At 41.9% G+C, this 19,812-nt stretch overlaps 1 protein-coding gene across 4 annotated transcripts in view; it reads right to left on the bottom strand.

The window, feature by feature from the left end:
* The window catches only part of ADAMTS9 (ADAM metallopeptidase with thrombospondin type 1 motif 9), a 197,033-nt gene that overhangs the window by 169,374 nt on the left and 7,847 nt on the right, over positions 1-19,812 (bottom strand). For all 4 annotated transcript variants that reach the window (XM_072598761.1, XM_072598760.1, XM_072598762.1 and 1 more), the window contains one exon: positions 18,406-18,568. In XM_072598761.1, coding sequence (XP_072454862.1) covers positions 18,406-18,568 — 163 coding nt within the window. The remainder of the gene's footprint in view (positions 1-18,405; positions 18,569-19,812) is intronic.

Raw genomic sequence — 19,812 nt, 5'->3', positions numbered from 1 at the left:
CATGGGGAAGCTCCACTGTTGGAGCATAAAAGCCCTTGGGGGTATTGAAGAGCTGAGTCTTGCCTCCGCCCTAGGTAGAGGCCCTGGCTGAGCTGGTCTTTGTCTCACACTGAATGGCAGCCCTGCCCATCCAGCTTATTTGAATATCAGCCCCTAGTGCTGACTTGGGAACTGGAGGTCAAGTGGCTGTGGAGAGGTATCTGCTAAGATTCTGGGCATAAAAATCCCTCTCTGCATCCAGACCAGTACATGCTTGATTGTGCCACCTTGGAGGAACTGAGATCTCACAGATTCCCAGAGTATACCCTACTCTTGACAAAGGACCCAAAAGTCAAGTAACTGGTTGGGAAAATGCCCAAAAAAGGGAAAAAAAATAAGACTATAGAAGGTTACTTTCTTGGTGAACAGATATCTCTTCCCATCCTTTCGGATGAGGAAGAACAATGCTTACCATCAGGGAAAGACATAAAAGTCAAGGCTTCTGTATCCCAAACATCCAAAATAAATATTCAATGGGCTCAGGCCATGGAAGAGCTCAAAAGGGATTTTGAAAATCAAGTTAGAGGGGTGGAGGAAAAACTGGGAAGAGAAATGAGAGAGATGCAAGAAAAGCATGAAAAGCAGGTCAACAACTTGCTAAAGGAGACCCAAAAAAATGCTGAAGAAAATAACACCTTGAAAAATAGGCTAACTCAACTGGCAAAAGAGGTTCAAAAAGCCAATGAGGAGAAGAACGCTTTCAAAAGCAGAATTAGCCAAATGGAAAAGGAGGTCCAAAAGCTCACTGAAGAAAATAGTTCTTTAAAAATTAGAATGGAGGCTAATGACTTTATGAGAAACCAAGAAATCACAAAACAAAACCAAAAGAATGAAAAAATGGAAGATAATGTGAAATATCTCATTGGAAAAACAACTGACCTGGAAAATAGATCCAGGAAAGACAATTTAAAAATTATGGGCAAAATAAATATTGAAAGAATCCACCAATCACCTCCTGAAAGAGATCCAAAAAGAGAAACTCCTAGGAACATTGTGGCCAAATTTCAGAGTTCCCTGGTCAAGGAGAAAATATTGCAAGTATCTAGAAAGAAACAATTCAAGTATTGTGGAAATACAATCAGGATAACACAAGATCTAGCAGCTTCTACATTAAGGGACTGAAGGGCATGGAGTATGATATTCCAGAAGTCAAAGGAACTAGGACTAAAACCAAGAATCACCTACCCAGCAAAACTGTGTATAATACTTCAGGGGAAAAAATGGTCTTTCAATGAAATAGAGGACTTTCAAGCATTCTTGATGAAAAGACCAGAGCTGAAAAGAAAATTTGACTTTCAAACACAAGAATGAAGAGAAGCATGAAAAGGTAAACAGCAAAGAGAAGGCATAAGGGACTTACTAAAGTTGAACTGTCTACATTCCTACATGGAAAGACAATATTTGTAACTCTTGAAACTTTTCAGTATCTGGGTAGTTGGTGGGATTACACACACACACACACACACACACACACACACACACACACACACAAACAGAGAGCATAGAGTGAATTGAATAGGATGGGATCATATCTTAAAAAAAATGAAATTAAGTGGTGAGAGAGAAATATATTGGGAGGAGAAAGGGAGAAATGGAATGGGGCAAATTATCTCTCATAAAAGAGGCAAGCAAAAGACTTTTCAGTGGAGACAAAAAGAGGGGAGGTGAGAGAAAAACATGAAGCTTACTCTCATCAGTTCGACTAAAGGAAGGAATAAAATGCACACTCATTTTGGTATGAAAACCTATCTTACAATACAGGAAAGTGGGGGAGAAGGGGATAAGCAGGGTGGGGGGATGATGGAAGGGAGGGCAGTGGGAGGAGGGAGCAATTTGAAGTCAACACTCTTGGGGAGGGATAGGATCCAAAGAGAGAACGGAAGCAATGGGGGGCAGGATAGGATGGAGGGAAATATAGTTAGTCTTACACAACACGACTATTATGGAAGTCATTTGCAAAACTACACAAATATGGCCTATATTGAATTGCTTGCTTACCAAAGGGAATGGGTGGGGAGGGAGGGATGAAGAGAAGTTGGAAGTCAGAGTTTTAGGAACAACTGTCAAGTATTGTTCTTACTACTAGGAAATAAGAAATACAGGTAATGGGGTATAGAAAGTTATCTGGCCCTACAGGTCAAAAGAGAAGTTGGGGACAAGGGAAGGGAGGGATATTAGAAGAGAGGGCAGATTTGGTGATAGGGGCAATTAGAATGCTCAGCGTTTTGAGGTGGAGGGAGGGGAGAAATGGGGAGAAAATTTGGAACCCAAAATTTTGTGAAAATGAATGTTAAAAGTTAAATAAATAAATAGATTTAAAAAAAGAGAGAGAGAGAGAGGAGAGGCAACATAGCACAGTGACTATAGGACTAGTCTTGGGATCACAAAGACCCAGACTCAAGTACTGCCTCAGACACATACTGGTTATGTCTCCATGGGCAAGTGACTTCTCCTGTGACTTTCCATACTGGGTGTTGCTGCTATTCGGCCATTTTTCAGTTGTGACCAACTCTTTGTGACCCCATTGGGGATTTTCTTGGCAAAGATACATTTTCTTCTCTAGCTCATTTTATAGATGGGAAACTGAGGCATACAGGGTTAAGTGACTTGCCCAGGGTCACAGAGCTAGTAAGTGTCTGAAGCTGGATTTGAACTCAGGTCTTCTTGACTCCAGGCCCAGTGCCCTATCCACTGAGCCACTAGTTGTCTCTTCCATAATGGTAGTACTCTAGATAAATGAAATCATAGTTTAGGAACATAGAGATGGAGATGGGGAGGGGGGAAGGAGAGAAAAACCATTAGGCACAGATACAGACATATGTAACATCTATATATACACACATGCACATAGATTATGCATTTAATGCTAACCTAGACAAATTTTGTTATTTGATTAGATTTAGTTAAGGCACTATGAATATATATATTTATATATGCAAATACAAAAATCATTATATATGCAATAAAAATACATCAGTATAGGAAATATATTTGTATGTAACATAGATATATATTAATAATGTATTTATACACAATCACACAAGCAGGATAAGGTACCAGACACTGAAGTCCTTGCTTGAGCTGAACTGCCAAGTATTCAAACTATGCTTCAGAGAATCCAACTCCAATGGGCTGGCCACGTTGTTCAAATGCCAAATGTACACTTGCCAAAAAGACTATTTTAGGGAGAACTCGCATGGGGCAGGTGATCACATGATGGCCAGAAGAAACGATACAAGGACTCTCAAGAACTCTGGATTTGACTGTGCAACATGGGAGACACTGGCACAGGAGCGCTTGGCATGGCGTGCCCACATCAGAAAAGGTGCTGTGTTCTTTGAGCAAAGCAGAATTGAGACGGCACAAAGTAAACACAGTATGAGCAAATTTGGGATATTGACCCCAAATATTCATATGGAGTATCTGTGCCCAACCTGTGGTAGAGCATTCTGAGCTCGTATTGGTCTGATCAGCCACAGGTGGACACACTGAAATTTCACTTTATCATGGTGATGTCATTTTGGTCCTCTTCAAAGATGAAGAACAACCAACATAATTACATTAATATTACATTAGTAATATTTGGTTTATGTAAATATTTGTTTTATTATATAAATATATCTATTGTATATCTATATAAGGGACCCCTATTATACATGTACTTATGATATATTCACAGTGCTTTGACTGAATTCAATCAAATATTTCAAATATTAATCTACACTAGTTCATTTAAAATGACTGCATAGAGCCCTGAACTTGAAATCAGGAAAATATGAGTTCAAATCCTACCACAGACACTTATCAGCTGTGTGACCCTGGCTAAATCAGTCACTTTGCCCCTCTGGGCCTCAGTTTCCTCATCTGCAAATAAGGGGGTTGGACTTGATGTGTGTCCATCCCTTCGAGCTCTCAATCTTTGACCCTATGAACTGACAGACACTGGCTTTTGACTCCAGCATTTTGAATGGGATTCTCCTGACTGTGACTCTGCTATGCTCACGCTTGGATAAACTAAGCAATGAAGACTCATCAGCCCTTTCCTGGAGCTGGAAGGCTTATTCATTCCTAGGCAGCTGCAGTCCCCATGGTTGGCTGAGGCTGTCAATGTGTTAGTGCTTCCAGACTGGCCTGAAATCTTCTCCCCAAGTAACTCCATCAGTTTCTGCATGCTGACCAAGGTCAATTCGCCTGCCACTGGGATTCCCAGCTGCCCACAGCTCCATCTCATGGCTCCAGGCTTCTCCAGGGAACCCTCCTTTTCCCTTCCCCAAAGCCTCTTTGTCCTCTCTGCTTTCACTGACCCCACTGAGCTAACAGCTGCTTGGGAATCCTGTGGGTGTCCATGCTTAATACTCGGCCCGGCGGAGGTGTGTTGGCCCAAGTTCTAATTCTGTACTGGCACCCTGGACACATTCCAGTCTCTCCATTTCACTGATCTCATCCTGTCAGCTGGCACTTGATAAGTCTTATGCATGGCCTTGGTGAACCCCTGAAGAAGCTAAAATATCTGAAATGCAATGCCTAGAATATGTCCAAGGTTTCATTTTCATAAAGAGGCCTCCCTGTGCCCAAATGAACAAGCCTTTGCCCGAGGGTGCTGTCCTGGGCAGTGGGCTTCCAGAGAGTCCTTTTGCCCTGGGCTTGAATGCTCAACTCTCAGCGGAGCTGCCCGCCCCTCTCCTGGAAGCTGGGATTGGCTTATTTTATGCACGATCACCTCCCTCTCTCCTCCCTTCCTGCTCCCCCCCCCCAACAAAACAAAACAAACCAAAACTTACTCTTGCCCAAGGAGAAAGAATGCCTCCTCCTGGCTGTGTTCCCATGTAAGAAATTACCGAACATTCTGGCGTTAGAAACTTGCCATTTGGTCTGGAGCTCCAAGCAGCTCTTAGAGCTTTTCAAGAATGAACTCACCTATTTCACAAAGTGAGAAGTCTCTTACACACCATTTCCCTAACCTATAGGCTTACCGAGGATTGGTTTGTACAAAATAGACGACATGAGTGAAAACACAGCTTGTTCGAGTGTCCCTGGCTTTGTTGGACACTAAGGGTGCTAAGAATCCTGAACTCTGCTGACAGTCCATTTATGAAGGGGTAGCTCAGGACAAGCTGAAAAGCCCTACTTTCAAATGATGGGTCTCTGTTTCCTCATCTGTAAGTTGGGTCTGGTCTAGATGACCTCTCAGGTCCTCTCCAGCTCTAAATCTAAGTCAGCTGTCATAGTTCTGAGCCACAGACCATTTCCCACCCTTAAAATGTGTAGGCTTAGGAAAAGACAACTTCTGTTCATCACATTTGGGAGCTCTGAGCACCTCTCATCCACCTGTCTCAAAAGAACATTAGGCCAAAGGCTGCTAAAGCTCCTTCTAACCATCCAGTTGAACCTTTACTCCTTCCTGCACCACAAAGAAAAGCCTCAACTTTTCACACCAATTAATACAGACAGTTACGTTTCAAGTCACATGACCAACCATGGCCCACATCTGTGGCCATGATTCCCAGATATAATTTTTTTTAAGTTTTCATTTTATAATTCAGAAAGCCACTGCTGCCCTGGGCAGAATAAGAAGCATCACATAAGTATTCTGCCCCCAGGACTTAGGCAAGTCAAAACCATAATTACATGCTGCCCACCCAACTTTCCCTTATGGCCCAGATCCTTCCTTCTTCCATTCCTCTGCCTGTCAAGCTATGCTACCATCACCCCATTTTACCCCAACATTGATTCCGGGGGTGGGTGACTTGCTCCTTGGAAAACGTAAAAGCCACATTCCTGAAATAAGGTCAAACCTTTCAGACTCTGGCCTCAGAAGCCAATACTGGGGGTCAGTCAGAGTAGATTGAATTTTTTCCACACTAGAAGGCCCAGCCTTTTCATTTCTTTCCACCGCAGCATTTCGAATTGGACATAACAACAAATTCAAAACTGGGTGTGATGTGGGTGAGAATGAGCCTGGGGACCTTCAGCATCTATTTCTTCCCTTTAAAAGATTCTGATTCAACAGTCACATCATTTATTGCCTTTGATTTACTCTGTCTTGAAATAAATTGAATATGAAAAATAATTCCCTGGATTTAATGAAAGTCTTTTTTTCTTTAAAAAAAAATGAAGTCCTTTTATATCATTTCTCGAAGACTTTGTATTACTTATCTGTGTTCATGTATCTCCATCAATAGAATGTAAGCTCTTGGAGAGCAGGGAATGTCTGGGGTTTTGTTCCTTTTTCCCCCAGTGCCTGGAACATTTTCTTTGTATGCAAGATTGGACCTGTGGTATCATGGGGATAGTGAGTTCCTTACACCCATGCAGGTGAGCAAGTCTTAGAGAGCTGCTTTGGGCACAGACAACATTTAAGTGACTTGCTTAGAATCAGACAGTCAGGAGTATGTGATCCCAGGCCTTCCTGACTCTAAAATTAGCTTATTTACCCTGTTCTAACTTCCCCTATGTCTGTAGGGGGTACCCCTATGCTCCCCAGTGCACAGACTCACAATCTTGGTGCCATCCTCCCCTCTCTCTCACTCCACCTATCCAATCTGTTGTCAAGGCTTGCTATTTCTCCCCCAGTTCCTCTTCTCTCTACTCATACAACCAGCACTATGGCAATAGCATTCTAATAATCTGTTTTCCCATCTCCAGCGTCTTCCCACTCCATCCATCTTCCACTCATCTTCCAAGGGGATTTATTTAAAAGCATTGATCTGACCAGGTCATACACCTGCTCAATAAACTCCTATAATTCCCTATTGCCTTCAGGATCACTATAAACTCCTCTGCTTGGCATTTATAACTCTTTAAAATTTATAACTCTTTCACCAAACTCTGTGATCCAGCTTCACTGGTCTCCCTGCAGCTCCTTCCAGCTCCAACCCCTGGTGCCTATCATTAGAATGCTCTTTCCACCCGCTCTCTTCTGCCTTGGAGAATCCCTGGCTTCCTCCAAGACTCAGCTCAAGTCCCATCTTCAAGAAGAGGACTTTCCCAGTCCCCACAGTAGCCAGTGCCTTCCCCTCCCACACCAGATTGCCTTCTATATGTTCTGTATATATCATATACATAGCTGGTTATTTTCATATTGTCTCTACCATTAGGATCAATACCCCTCAAGGGCAGAGAGTACATTTTTACTTTTCTTTGTATCCTCCATGTTTACTTAGCACAATACCTGAACATAGCAAATGCTTAATAAGTTATTGTTGGCTCACTCAGTAAACAACCAGCACTTAATAAATACTTTAGACTGAATTTTTATTATGATTTGTTTGTTTTACAGCCTGTTTATCCAAAAGCCTGGGTCAGAAGGCAAATAGACCTCTATTCCAGGGCCTCTTCTGGATGACAGGTTCTCCTAAATGTTTTGTAACTTTCAAATGGTCTTTCAGAGTTCCAGAGCACTTTGATAGATAGAGGGTTTTAAATGTCAAATTCCTCCTGCACAGTTAAAGAGACCCTGAGTTTAGAAATCAATGTGACTATTCCTCCTCACTAACGAAAATGTATTTTCCATGATTTCTCTTCTCAAGATATAGCCTACTGGGGAATTAATGGAAAGGTCCTAGATAGGTCCCATTCACTCACTTAACCCCAAATATCTCTTCCATCATCCGGCCAAGATTCCTAAAATAGTCCTATTCCATAGGGACTTGACTAAGGTAAAAGATCAATTTTAAAGTGGGATTACTGAGCTGATATCGTGGTTATCTGAGAGGGGCAGGATTAGCAGGGATCTGTTATCTTATTTATCCCTTCATCTTTGACAGAGGGCAAGGAATGCTGGGAGCTAGGACAGAAGACAGGTAGGTGTTGATGTGAGAAGGAGCAAAGGCTACTAAGCCTTAGGTTCATGGAATGAAGTAACTGGTCCATCAGAAAGCAGAGATTATACAGAAAGAATTGACTGCTCACTTTGGGGTGGGGGAAATGAGAATGTGAGAAATAGGGAAAATGGGGGGAGTAGGACATTGCTAAAAAAAAAGATAAAGGGCCTGGTCTTAGGTTCTCTTTCAGTTCCATTTCTTCTATTTCCATAGAAGCTAAACTCTTCTAGGCCTCAGGACACAGTTTTTTGACAAGTTTTGGTTTTGTTTTTTAATTCTTGGGGAAAAGAATTGAAGAAATCCCAGGGAGAGGTGGGTTTTCCCCACCATTAACTAACAGAGAAATGCAGGCAGCATCAACTTAATTCACAAAAGGGAAAAACACCCCACAAAAAGGCCCCATTTGTCTTCATTGGAATTACCCTGGTTCTGGCTTCCACTTCTCCACTGACTCTGTGCATGGAGATCTGGCCTGGGTTTGGGGGCTAGAGAACATCTGTTCCAAAAGTTGCCAGAATTAACTACGGGGTCACTAGAACAGTCACTTGACTGTGATAATGAAGGTGAATCAGAGGAAGAGGAGGGGACACCTGCTTACCAAGGCTGAAATCAGAAAGCAAACGATTGCCCTATAGAAAGGGGGAAATAAATGATTAACTAAAAATCCAACTGGAAAGTGGTCAAAATAAAGACTAAAATAAAAGGAATATAAATGGAAATACAATTGAAGAAAATAGATTGAGGGAAAAAGAAAATAATATAACCCCAAAAAATCATGCCACCAATATAAAATCAGTGCAAAGCATACACACTCTGTGAGGGCAGGGACTGATTCCTTGTCACCTTTGTATGCCTCGTGTCTGACAATGTCTTGTAGCTAAGAAACGTTTCTTTAATCTTTATTCATAGTGTATGATCACAGATTTACTCTCGCGGCTAACTTATCTAAACTCTCATTTTACTTGTGAGGAAACTGAGGCCCAGAGATTGAACTTGACTATAAAGTTAAGTAGGTTTCATACAGGTAGCAGAGATGGGAGTTTAACTTAGGTCATGTAATGCCAAGATTCAGTAGGCAAGAATTAGGAAATATGGACTTTACAAATTCAGACTGAGTCAAAAATCATGAAGTAGTTCAAACCCTGGTACTGTTGAGCAGCGCCCTCACGCCAACTCCTGGACATCCTGTTCTCTTTCCCCCACCAAGATCACTTCCTCTCAAAACTTACTTGCCTTGGTTCTTGGTCCCATTAAGCCCAGTTCTTTCCAAGGGTCTTCTCTAATAAATTAAGGGAATAATGATTCTCTACTATGCCATTCTATCTTGTGTATGAAGACAATAATCTGCCATAGCATCAACGTAGTACTGGGGAATTGAAAAGAGTGCAGGGTTTGGAAATCTGAAGACCTGGGTTCTAATCTTAATCCTTTTCTAATTGCCTCATCCTGGGTCATCTCCAGTCATCCTGATGAATATCTGGTCACTGGATTCAGATGGCTGTGGAGGAGAAGTGAGGCTGGTGACCTGCACAGCCCTCCCTCACTCAAAACAAAGTCAAGCACAAGTCATGTCATCATTTCTCTGACAGCATGGTCTTCTTCAGCAACAAGGGACGAACACACATACATACTCATTACCTCCTTCATTTATCCTAGTGGTAGGACCTTTGTAAATTTTCTTACCTTCTCTGAACCTCTGCTTTCTAATCTGTAAAATGGGTACAACTTGCCTCAGAGGGGTCTCATAAGGCTCAAATGAAACATTGTATGTCACAGGATGCCTTGTAGACTTTAAAAGTGCTACATAAATTCAAGTTATTACTATCCTGTTTAAGAAGAGGAAGATGCCTGCTAGAGACATGCTACCAAAATCTAAAGGAGAGAAGTTTTGGGGGGTATTTTTTGGCATCCAAGCCCTGGCACAGCATTTGGCAAACAGGAGGCCCTCAATAAATGATCGCTAATTGATTAATGAGTAGGGAGACTTCCACGCACCCAGCTATGCTCCTGAAATCATGACGTCAGAGCTCTGGGATTGGAAGAAACTTTCAAGAACACTTGATATTCAACCCACTCTTTTCATCAGTAAGGAAACTAATATTCAGAGACATTTACTGACTTGCAGGTGGGCAGCTAGGTGAAGCAGTAGTTAGAGCACCAGGTCTGAAAGTCAGCAAGAGTCATGATCATGAGTTCAAATCCAGCTTCAGACACTTACTAGCTGTGTGAGCCTGGCAAGTCACTTAACCCTGTTTGCCTCAGTTTCTCCATCTTTAAAATGAACTAGAGAAGGAAATGGCAATTCACTTCAGTATCTTTGCCAAGAATACCCCACATAGAGTCACATGGAGTCAGATGTGACTGAAAAATGACTGAACAGAAGTGGAAAATTCATACAGGTCAGAAGGAGCAGAAGTGAGATCTGAACCCAGGTCCTTCTGTCTCAAATCCAGTTCTCTTTCCACAGTACTATCTCAGATTAGATACAAGGGTAGGGAACATGTGGCTTTCTAGGTCCTTGGGTGCAGCCTTTTGACTAAGTTCAAGTTTTATGGAACAAATTCTTTTATTAAGGGGATTTTTTTCTGTGAAATTTGGATTTGGTCAAAGGACCACACCTGAGGACCTAGAGGGCCATGTGTGGCCTTAACGCTGCAGGTTCCTCACCCCTGAAGTAGAACATACCAGCTTTAGACCCAAGGTAACCTTAAGATTTCTGCATTCTTAAATATGTTCACTACAGGAAAACTGATAAAGAAAGCACAAACAAGACTTTTTTTTTTAGAAGCAAAGATGGGATCAATTTAAAAAAAAATAAACTGAGGAAGCAAGGAAGAGTGTAAAAGCAATATAGGGTTAGATGACCTGTGTTCAAATCCTGGCTCTGATGATTACAACCTGTGTGACCCTGGGCAAATCACTTCCCCTTATCTGTAAAAGGAGAGAATTGGACTAGATGGTTCTTTAGGTCTGTTCCAACCCTGGGTCTAGGATCCTTTGATGTTGTATCTCAACATAATCATTCATTAACACATGCACCTATTGAATCGTAAGCTTCTTGAGAACAAGGAAGTCTGTTTACTCATTTTTTGTATCCCTGACATTTCATGATCCGTGGTGCCTGGCCCTCTGCAGGCTCTTAATAAATAAATGTCTTTTGAGGAAATGGATCTCTACTAGAGATGGCAAAGCAAGGTAGTTAGCACTTTAGGTTTGGGAGTCAGGAACTCTTGGGTGCTAATTCCACCTGTCATACTTACTGACCATGGACAGGTCATTTAAATAGCCAATCAGCAAGCACTTATGAAGTGTATGTGATCAACAGTGGCCTGTGTGTGATGGGGAAACAGAGCGAAAAATGAAACAATCCCTGCCTCGGACCTTTCTGAGCTTCAGTTTCCTGTAAAATGGGAATATCAAAACCTACAGCACCTACCATGCAGCGTCGTTGTTTTGTGACTCAAGTGAACCACTGTGTATAAAGTGCTTTTGCAAACTGTGAAGTACTGTATAACTAGCAGTGAGACTATTAGAAATGAGACTATGCACAGACATTAGAAAGATCTCTCAGAAAGATGCCTTGCCCCACTCCTTTATAGAGGAGTGTGTGTGGGGAGGGATAGGGGGAGTGATCCACAGCTGTATCCCATAAACATGGCATATAATGCCAGGTTTGTTTTTTTTTCAAATATTGATCAGTTTTGCTGAATTTTTTTCCCCAATTCTTTTTTTTTTAATTCTTTGTTATAAAACATCATTATCTGGGAGCATAGGGATGCAGATGGAAAAAGAAAGACAAAAAAGAAATATCTCTCAGAGATAAAGAGGTCAGGAGGTGATGGGAAACAACCTAGATTTGTAGGCAGAGGTCCTGGGTTAAAATCCCACTTATTCGGTATATTTTTAAAAAGTGCTTAGCACAGTACCTGGCACACAGTAGGTCTATAAATATACGTTCCTTTCCCTATGTGACCTTGTGCAAGTCATTGTCTAGAACTCAGTTTCCTTATCTGTAAAAAGAGTGGGTAAGTGGGGGACTAGACTAGAAAATCTTTTGAAAAAATCTGCAAACAGGATATCTACGATTTCTCATCACCTTTTCTTTTTTACTTAGGCCTCTCTGATTCATTCCTATCAATCTAGCCTTTGGATGTTCATCCTGAGGTCAGGGTCCAACCAGTCAGGGAGCTAGGCTGTGGCCAGGCAGGTTCCATAGCCCTGGGGCACTGCCTATAAGACAGAATATTGGGGGGGGTTCTACAGCTCCTCTCCCCCACTTCCAAAAGAAAGAGTTGGATCCTGCCCAAGAAGAGGACTGTTCTTTAAATATTTGTTTCAGTGAGGGAAGTGAGCACTTCGAGGGATGGGAGGAATTCTTGAGCCATAATTTCTCCCTTCCCCCAAGGTTTCCCTACAACAAGTTCTCCAAGTGACAAAGCTCTTCCTTTGGGGACTGTTTCTGTTGCAAGGAGTTGGATGGATCCAAGCTGCTGGGGCTACTTCCCCACTCCACCCTCATTCCTTCCCCCCCCCCCCTTAGAAATAAAACCTTGGTAAATAATATTCCTTTCCTCTAAAGTGAAGCTTGGGAGGATACACTCTTCCTCCCTACTTGTTGTTTACTTGTTTAAATCATGTCTGACTCTTCAAGACCCCATCTGAGCTTGTCTTGGCAAAGATATCACAGTGCTTTGACATTTCCTTTTCTACCTCATTTTACAGATAAGGAAACTAAGGCCAACTGGGGGAAGTGACATGTCCAAGGTAACACAGCTAGTAAGTGTCTGAGGTCAGATTTGAATTCATAAAGAGGAGTCTTCCTGATTCCAAGCCCAGTGCTCCATATACTATGATACTACCTAGCTGCCCCTTTGTGACAGGTCCCAACCTTCCATCAGTCCATCCATCCATCCATCCATCCATCCATCCATCCATCCATCCATCCATCCGCATTTATTAATCATTTACTATGTGCAAAGCATGCTGTTATGTATTGAAGATAAAAAGTATAAACAAAACCAGGCCTTGCCTTCCAGGAGTTTCCATTCAAAAGAAGTGATACGCCCAAGCCCAACTGAAAAAAAAATGGTCTGTGAGCCTCAGTTTGCTCATCTGTAAAATGAGTGCTGTGCTATATGACCTCTGAAGTCCTTTCCAGCTCAAAGTGCAACACAGGAGATCTGGCCTACCCACCATGCTGGTGGACAGAGGGAGCAGGGCACAGGGGGAGGCATATAATGAGTAGGTGCTTAATAAATACTAATTGACTCAAAAAGTAAGAACAATGAAGCACACAGGCCATTTATTGGTTTTCTTTCAACTCTTCGAGACATAAAAAAGTTCCAATAGAATGTAAGTTCCCTGAAGGCAGATTTGTTTTCTTTTTGCATTTATGACCTTGAAGACCTAGAACTGTAGCATTTGTGTAATAAGACCCTAAATGGTCTTAATAAAGGGAAAAGTATGCCCTCTCCTTCTTTGTGGAGGTGGGGGATTATGGGTTTGGAACATTATGTAAACCATCAGGGTTGATTGATGTCTTAGTTAAAAAATGGAATGACTTGTTTAACAAAATTTCTCTTCTTTGTTGTTCTTTGTTACAGAGGATAACTCTTTGGGGAGAAATATATTCAGAATTAGTGAAGAACAAAGAACAATAAGAAAAGGTCATAAATTTAAAAACGTATTTAGGCTCCATCCAAGTGACATTAATTTTGAATTTCACAGGATTGCGGATTCAGAGTTGGAAGAGACTTCAGAGCCCATGTTCTGTGGCCCTCCCCCCCCCCCCCCATTTCATAGCCAAGGAAAATGAAGTTGAGGACAGCAATGTAACTTGTCCAAGAAAACTCAGGGAAGCAGAGACGGGATTTGAACCCATGACTTTTGACTGTAAATCTTCCCCCTTTTCCACCCTACCAGTAGAAATTCCTGGTACCAGGCCATATGTCTTTCTCACTAATTTAAAAGATTCAAATGCTCTGAAATTCAGGACTAAGTAAAGAGTATCTCTCTCCAAGATGTGAAAACTCCTTGAGAGAAAGATGGGATTGTTTCATTATTTGTATTTAGTTTCTGGCACACTGGAAGCTTAAAAAAATGGATAGAGCCCTTACATTCTACTTGGTTTCCGGATTGACTAGAGGACCAGCTGGAAAAGTAATGGTCTTGATCAATTCCTGAGGTTAGCAGGAGGTAACTTACGAAAACAACAGCAAACTCTTCCAAATGGCTCATCTCAGTCGACCATTTGGTTTCCCTGCTGGGGGTGGTATTCAGTCACTGCAATAGATGCCCCATAGTCTGAGGGGCATGAAGAGAGGACACCCTCCCTGCCTTTGGTGGACACATGTAAACTTAAGGGACCAACGGGTGTAAACCCAGATATGTAAGCAGCTATGCACACATGTCATATAAAGATGAGCAGGGATAGGAGGGACAAGAGAGGAAGATCCTAACAAAACTAGGCTGGATGGTCTGGTGGAGGGAATACTGAAAAGGGATTTTCTTCAGACATTTGTTGCCTACGGGACCTTGCTTCACCTCTCTGGACTCAGTTTCCTCCTCTGCAAAAGGATGGCTTTGGATTCAACTTTCCCTATCATCCCTTCTATCTCTAACACTCTACAGTCATGGAAAGGAGAAAGACACAAAGAGCTGGAAATAAAATGAGCACAGGAGAAAAGATTGACCTGCCAAGGGTGAACCTCCAAAGCTTAACAGGTTGCCGGAACACAACATGTTGCATCCCTGATGAGTCTCCCTGGGGATCTCCCCACCTCCCTCCTATTTTTGCTCTGTGGGTAATGGCTACCTTGTTTCTGTGGTTTCCATGACCTGCTCGTCCGTCCCTTCGACGGCTGCTGATGGATTGTGCCATATTCCTTGGTTCTTTCCAACTGTTCTGAGCCTCCTGCATCTGAATTCAAAGAAGGGGAGCAGAAGCAGCTGGAAGAGAGAAACCAGAGTGGCATAGTCCAGCAGCAACCTTTGGAAGAACCATTCAAACTGGCTGGGGGTGGGGGGGGAACTAAACTGGGCTGGGCTCCTGATCCATTTCCCAAGCTAGGAAAGGCCAGGGCTGCCTCACCAGTCTTCAAAAGACAAACCTCCAAGAGAACCCAAAAATAGGTTCTGTGGTTAGGAAGGTGGCATTGAATAGTCAAAGGAGTTTGTCTTCAAACTCATGCACAGTTTGAAACCCAGCCTCTCTGACTTAAGACCAGCTTTCTTTTTATTACACCACACTGCCTCCAGCCTAATGGGAGGGAAAGAGTCATGGGCAGGTACTTAGTGTCTAGGCACTAGGAGAGTACCTGGCACACAGTAGATCTGCAATAAAGGTTTGCTGAATTCAAGTGGAAGAAGTCAATAATGAATCAGAGTAGGAACAGAAGGTCAAAGTGTCTACTGAGGGCTTTAATTTATGGTATCACCCTGAATTCCCAACCTTTTGTTTTAGGGGGAAATGGATTCTTCTTTGGGTTCCTACAAATCATGCTTAGAATAACTTTATAGCTAATGGCCAGCTTCCACCCTAGAGATGCTTATGAATCCCCACTGACTGATACAGCCCAATTTGTAGAATTTAAAGTAACAAATGATAACAATTTAAAAATAGCCATCAATCATTCCCCAGAGCCTGATAGCAACAACACAGCTACACAGAAAGAAATCAGATCACTTTTTAGCATCCCATCAGTCTTGGAGGAGTACCACTGAGCATACCAGCTCAACAAGAGACAGTAAAGGTTCACACCAACCTGACGTACTTGGAACACCTGGCTTTCACAGGCAAACTGAGGCTTCCCTGATATAAAAGCACCTCCAAGAACTTCTGCCCTACTGTGCGTTTAAACAATGGATCAAATGATGCAGAAGCTGCTGGAGATTTGGGAGATCAAGAAGAAAGGCTCACTCAGCAAAGGCCTGCTCACTGTGGCCACCCAGATGAGGGTTCAACATATCGAGTTGGCTCTACAACACCAGAAGCTGGTGGTAGTGGACAAAAAACTATCTAAACTGCAAAAGAAATGGAACAAATACTTTTGAGTCCCTGCCACTAAGCACAGGAAAATCGAAGCAAACACAATTATTTTTCCTCCAGGCACATCCAATTTGGTCACAGTAGCACAAACAAAGCACAAGAAATTGGGGAAGATGGGAAAACCCTACAAGGCCACAGAATTTAATGGATTAGTGGGATAAGTTGAGGGCAGGCAGCACCCCAAAATGAATGGAAAAGCAAATTTTCACAAGATCATGAAAATGGGAAGGTGATACAGGGAAGTGGGAAGGGTACCTGATCACAGATTTGGAACCAACAGAGACCTCACAGGCCATATCCTGCAGAAATTTTTCACCTTAATTGTGTCCTGGACCTCTCAGGTAACAGCCTGATAAAGCCCAGAGGCCCCTTTCCAGAATAATGCTTTTAAATGCATAAAATAAGATACAAAGGACTACAATGGAAACCAATTGTGTTAAGAGACAACAGACAAAATATTTTTCTTTATCACCCCAGAAGTTCCTGAAACTCAGGTTGAGAACCCCTGATTTATCCCAACTTCATTTTTACAGATTAGGAAACTGAGAAACCAAAGAAGCTTTAAGTAGTCAAAAGCAGAATTTGAGCCTAGGTCTTCTGACTCTAAATGCAGTGTTTCTTTTACTGTACTGTACTCCTCTTGACTTGGCTTCAATTCCTGGCTCTGCTACTTATTACCGTTAGAATCTAAGCCCCTGTTACAAAAAGAAATTCCTCATGAATGGGGATCATTTACTTTATTGCATTTGTACCTCCAGTACTTAGTATACACCAGCACTTAGTAGGCACTTAAACGCTTGTAGACTAAATGCTTGTGCAGCCTTGGAAGGACAAATTACTTAACCTCAGTTTTCTCATCCGTAAAATGCAGTGGCCTCTGAGGGTCTCTTCAACTCTTAACCTATGACTTCACAGCTTCTCTGAGCCTCTATTTTCCCATGTGTTAGATGAGAGGGTTGAACTGTATGACCTCTATGGTCCCTTCCAACTTAATTCTAAATACACACACACACTCATATTTGGAAGCAGGAAGCCTGGGGATCTTCATTTGAATAGTATTTATTGTCAAATACAGAGACCATTTAGATCATGGACCCCTTTGGCAGTCTGGGGAAACCTATGGTCCCCTTCTAATAATAACGGTTCTAAATAATTGAAGGAAATGCTTGATTTTAGTTAGAGCATAATAAACCTAAAGATGTCATTTTTTTTTCTCATCCAAATTCATGGACCCACAGAAATCTGCTGATGGACACTCCCCCTAACAAGACCAGGAGCTCCATGAGAGCAACAACTGTTTTTTGTCTTTTTTTATAACCTTAGCATTTAGCACAATGCCTAGAAAGTGCTTAAAAATGCTTGGTGATTGTTGACTGATAGGTTAAGAACCACTGATTTAAATAGTTACAAATGTAAAGATAAGTGCCCCATAATGTGGGAAATGATGAAAAATGAAGGCCTGGCATAGAATTACTGATTAAAGAATATAAGGCTAAGAAAAGAGCTATTAGGGTCTGAACTTGTGAAAGGAGGAAAGGCTTTGTACTACATCCACCAGTGTTGCAAAGAAACTGTCTTTTTTGTTTAGTTGTTTTCAATTGCGTCCAACTCTTTATGACCCCATTTGAAGTTTTCTTAGCAAAGATACTGGAATGATTTGTCATACCCTTCTCCAGCTCATTTTACAGAAGAGGAAACTGAGGCAAACAAGGTTAAGTGACTTGCCTAGGGTCATATAGCTAGTAAGTGTCTAAGGTTGGATTTGAACTCAGGTCTTCCTGACTACAAGCCTGATGCTCTTACCACTGTGTCACCTAACTGCCCAAAACTGTCTAGGACTTAAAAAAAACAAACAGGAAGTGAAGAAATTAAAATCTGATTCCCAGCCAACTATACATTCCATGGCTTTGTCTGCAGTCATGCTTCCTCAGACAACACAACATTAAATACACACCAGTATAAAGAAGACACTGTGTCCACAATGTGTCCACAATTAATAAAGAGATCAGGGAGAATCTCAGAAGCCAGGTTCTGTGGGTTGACAGAAAGGGGCCATTTTCATGGTTGATACAGCATCATAGTTAGAAATGCATAAACAAGTGTAAGATCTGTGATTTCTTCAGGGTCAGGGTACCCGCCAATATTCAGAGCTACCGAGGCAAGGTTGCAAGTCACCTATGGTTTATGAGAGAAATCCTAGGGAGCTATTTGGAGTCCCTAGGGTTAAGTGACAGGCCCAAGGTCACAGAGCTAATAAAGGCTAGAATTCAGACTTAAACCCAGGACTTCCTGAACTATAAGCCTAGTACTCTCTCTACCATGTTGCCTCTGTAAAAACAAAATAAAATAAAATTTCCTTAGGAGAAATTGAGGGGAATGTCAACTATACAGGTAGACTCTGGCTTCAAGGGCCAGGTATCTATCTTCTAAGGTACCTCTGGGGATTAGCCACATCAGATGAGTCACAGTTTACTGTTATGAATTCAATCAAGTTACCTTTTGTCTCACAGGTCCGTCTTCTGGCAGCTGAGTCTTGACTAGGAGCGATTCGCCGATAAACAACATGGGGTTTGTTGTGTTCATCATCATATTCTTGGCCATCTAGGAGAAGCAGTGGCTCTATAAAATAGTCCCCATCGTGAGACCGGAATGTGCCCAGCTGAGAACAAACAGGGAGAAAGAAGTGTTCAATTTCACCTCCGTCCACAGCCCACAAAGAGCCAACCACAATCACTGAAAAAGAGAAGCCATCTCTGAAGGCAAGATCCTTCCTGTGTTTGCTTATAGAAGACAAGGGTTCAAAGCAAGGAAATAAAAGTTTGCTTATTTTATCATGCTTCAAGCAAAAGCTGGCTGACCCTCTGCCAGGTATGGTCTATTGGGGAATATGGGAAGGACTGGATGGTCCTTTGCAACTCTCATATTCGATGATTCTTGATGTCTCCTGCCCCTACTACCTGAAACATCCAAACTCTGATTTGATCATCAGTGAGACCACAGTTCAAATCCCAGCTTTGCTAGTCACTACCTATGTGGCTTTGGGCATATCACTTGTTGTCTCTAGGACTTTTTGTTTGGTTTTGCATCTATACAATAAGGCGGGAGAAGTAGATAGCCTCAAAAATACCTCTTAGTTTTATATCTTTGATGAGAAATGCAAAAAAATTCCATTCCAATTTCATGAAACATGCATACACACATGTTTTGTGAAGCTCAGATCTGTATGACACTATTTGCTATCAAGTATTTTAGAATCTCAAAGCATTAGATAGAGGGTATCTTTCATTGTCAGCAGCTTGGGATCAGAGGGGCAGAAATGAGAAAGAGAAAGGTAGGTTTGGCGGTGAATTCTTTGCTTGGTAGCACTGGGAATTGGTCACTGTTTTGGAAAACTCTGCAGTGATTCATGAAAAATTACAGGACTATTCATAGTCCTTGAACTGGCCAGTCCTCCTACTAGGATTATATCCTGTGAAGATTACTGATGACAGTAAAAGCCATGTGTACAAAAACAGACCTACCAGCACATTAGGTAATACCAAGAGAGCTTGGAAGCAAACCATGTGGTCAACTACTAAGGAATGGCAGAACCACCTATGGTGTATCAGTGCAATGGAATACTAGGATTAGCTGGTGGTGCAATAAATAGAGTACTAGACCTAGAGTTGAGAAGAACCTGGATCCCAAAGAGTCGGACAGGACTTAAAAGCAACCAAAAATAAACAAGTGAAAATGGTATAATACCTACCTTGCCAAGATATTTGGAGGTTGATAGAATATTTGGAAAACTGCTTAGCACAGTGCCTGGCACATAGTAGGGGCAACATAAATGCTATTCCCTTCCCCCTTTCCTAAGGAATAAGCATTATGAACAAATTTTCTAGAAAAAAAAATCCTTCTTCA

The sequence above is a fragment of the Notamacropus eugenii genome, chromosome 3 (genome assembly GCF_028372415.1).
Source record: "Notamacropus eugenii isolate mMacEug1 chromosome 3, mMacEug1.pri_v2, whole genome shotgun sequence".
Taxonomy (NCBI): domain Eukaryota; kingdom Metazoa; phylum Chordata; class Mammalia; order Diprotodontia; family Macropodidae; genus Notamacropus; species Notamacropus eugenii.
Note: the sequence above shows the minus strand (reverse complement) of the source record. Positions and strands in the feature narration are given on the sequence as shown.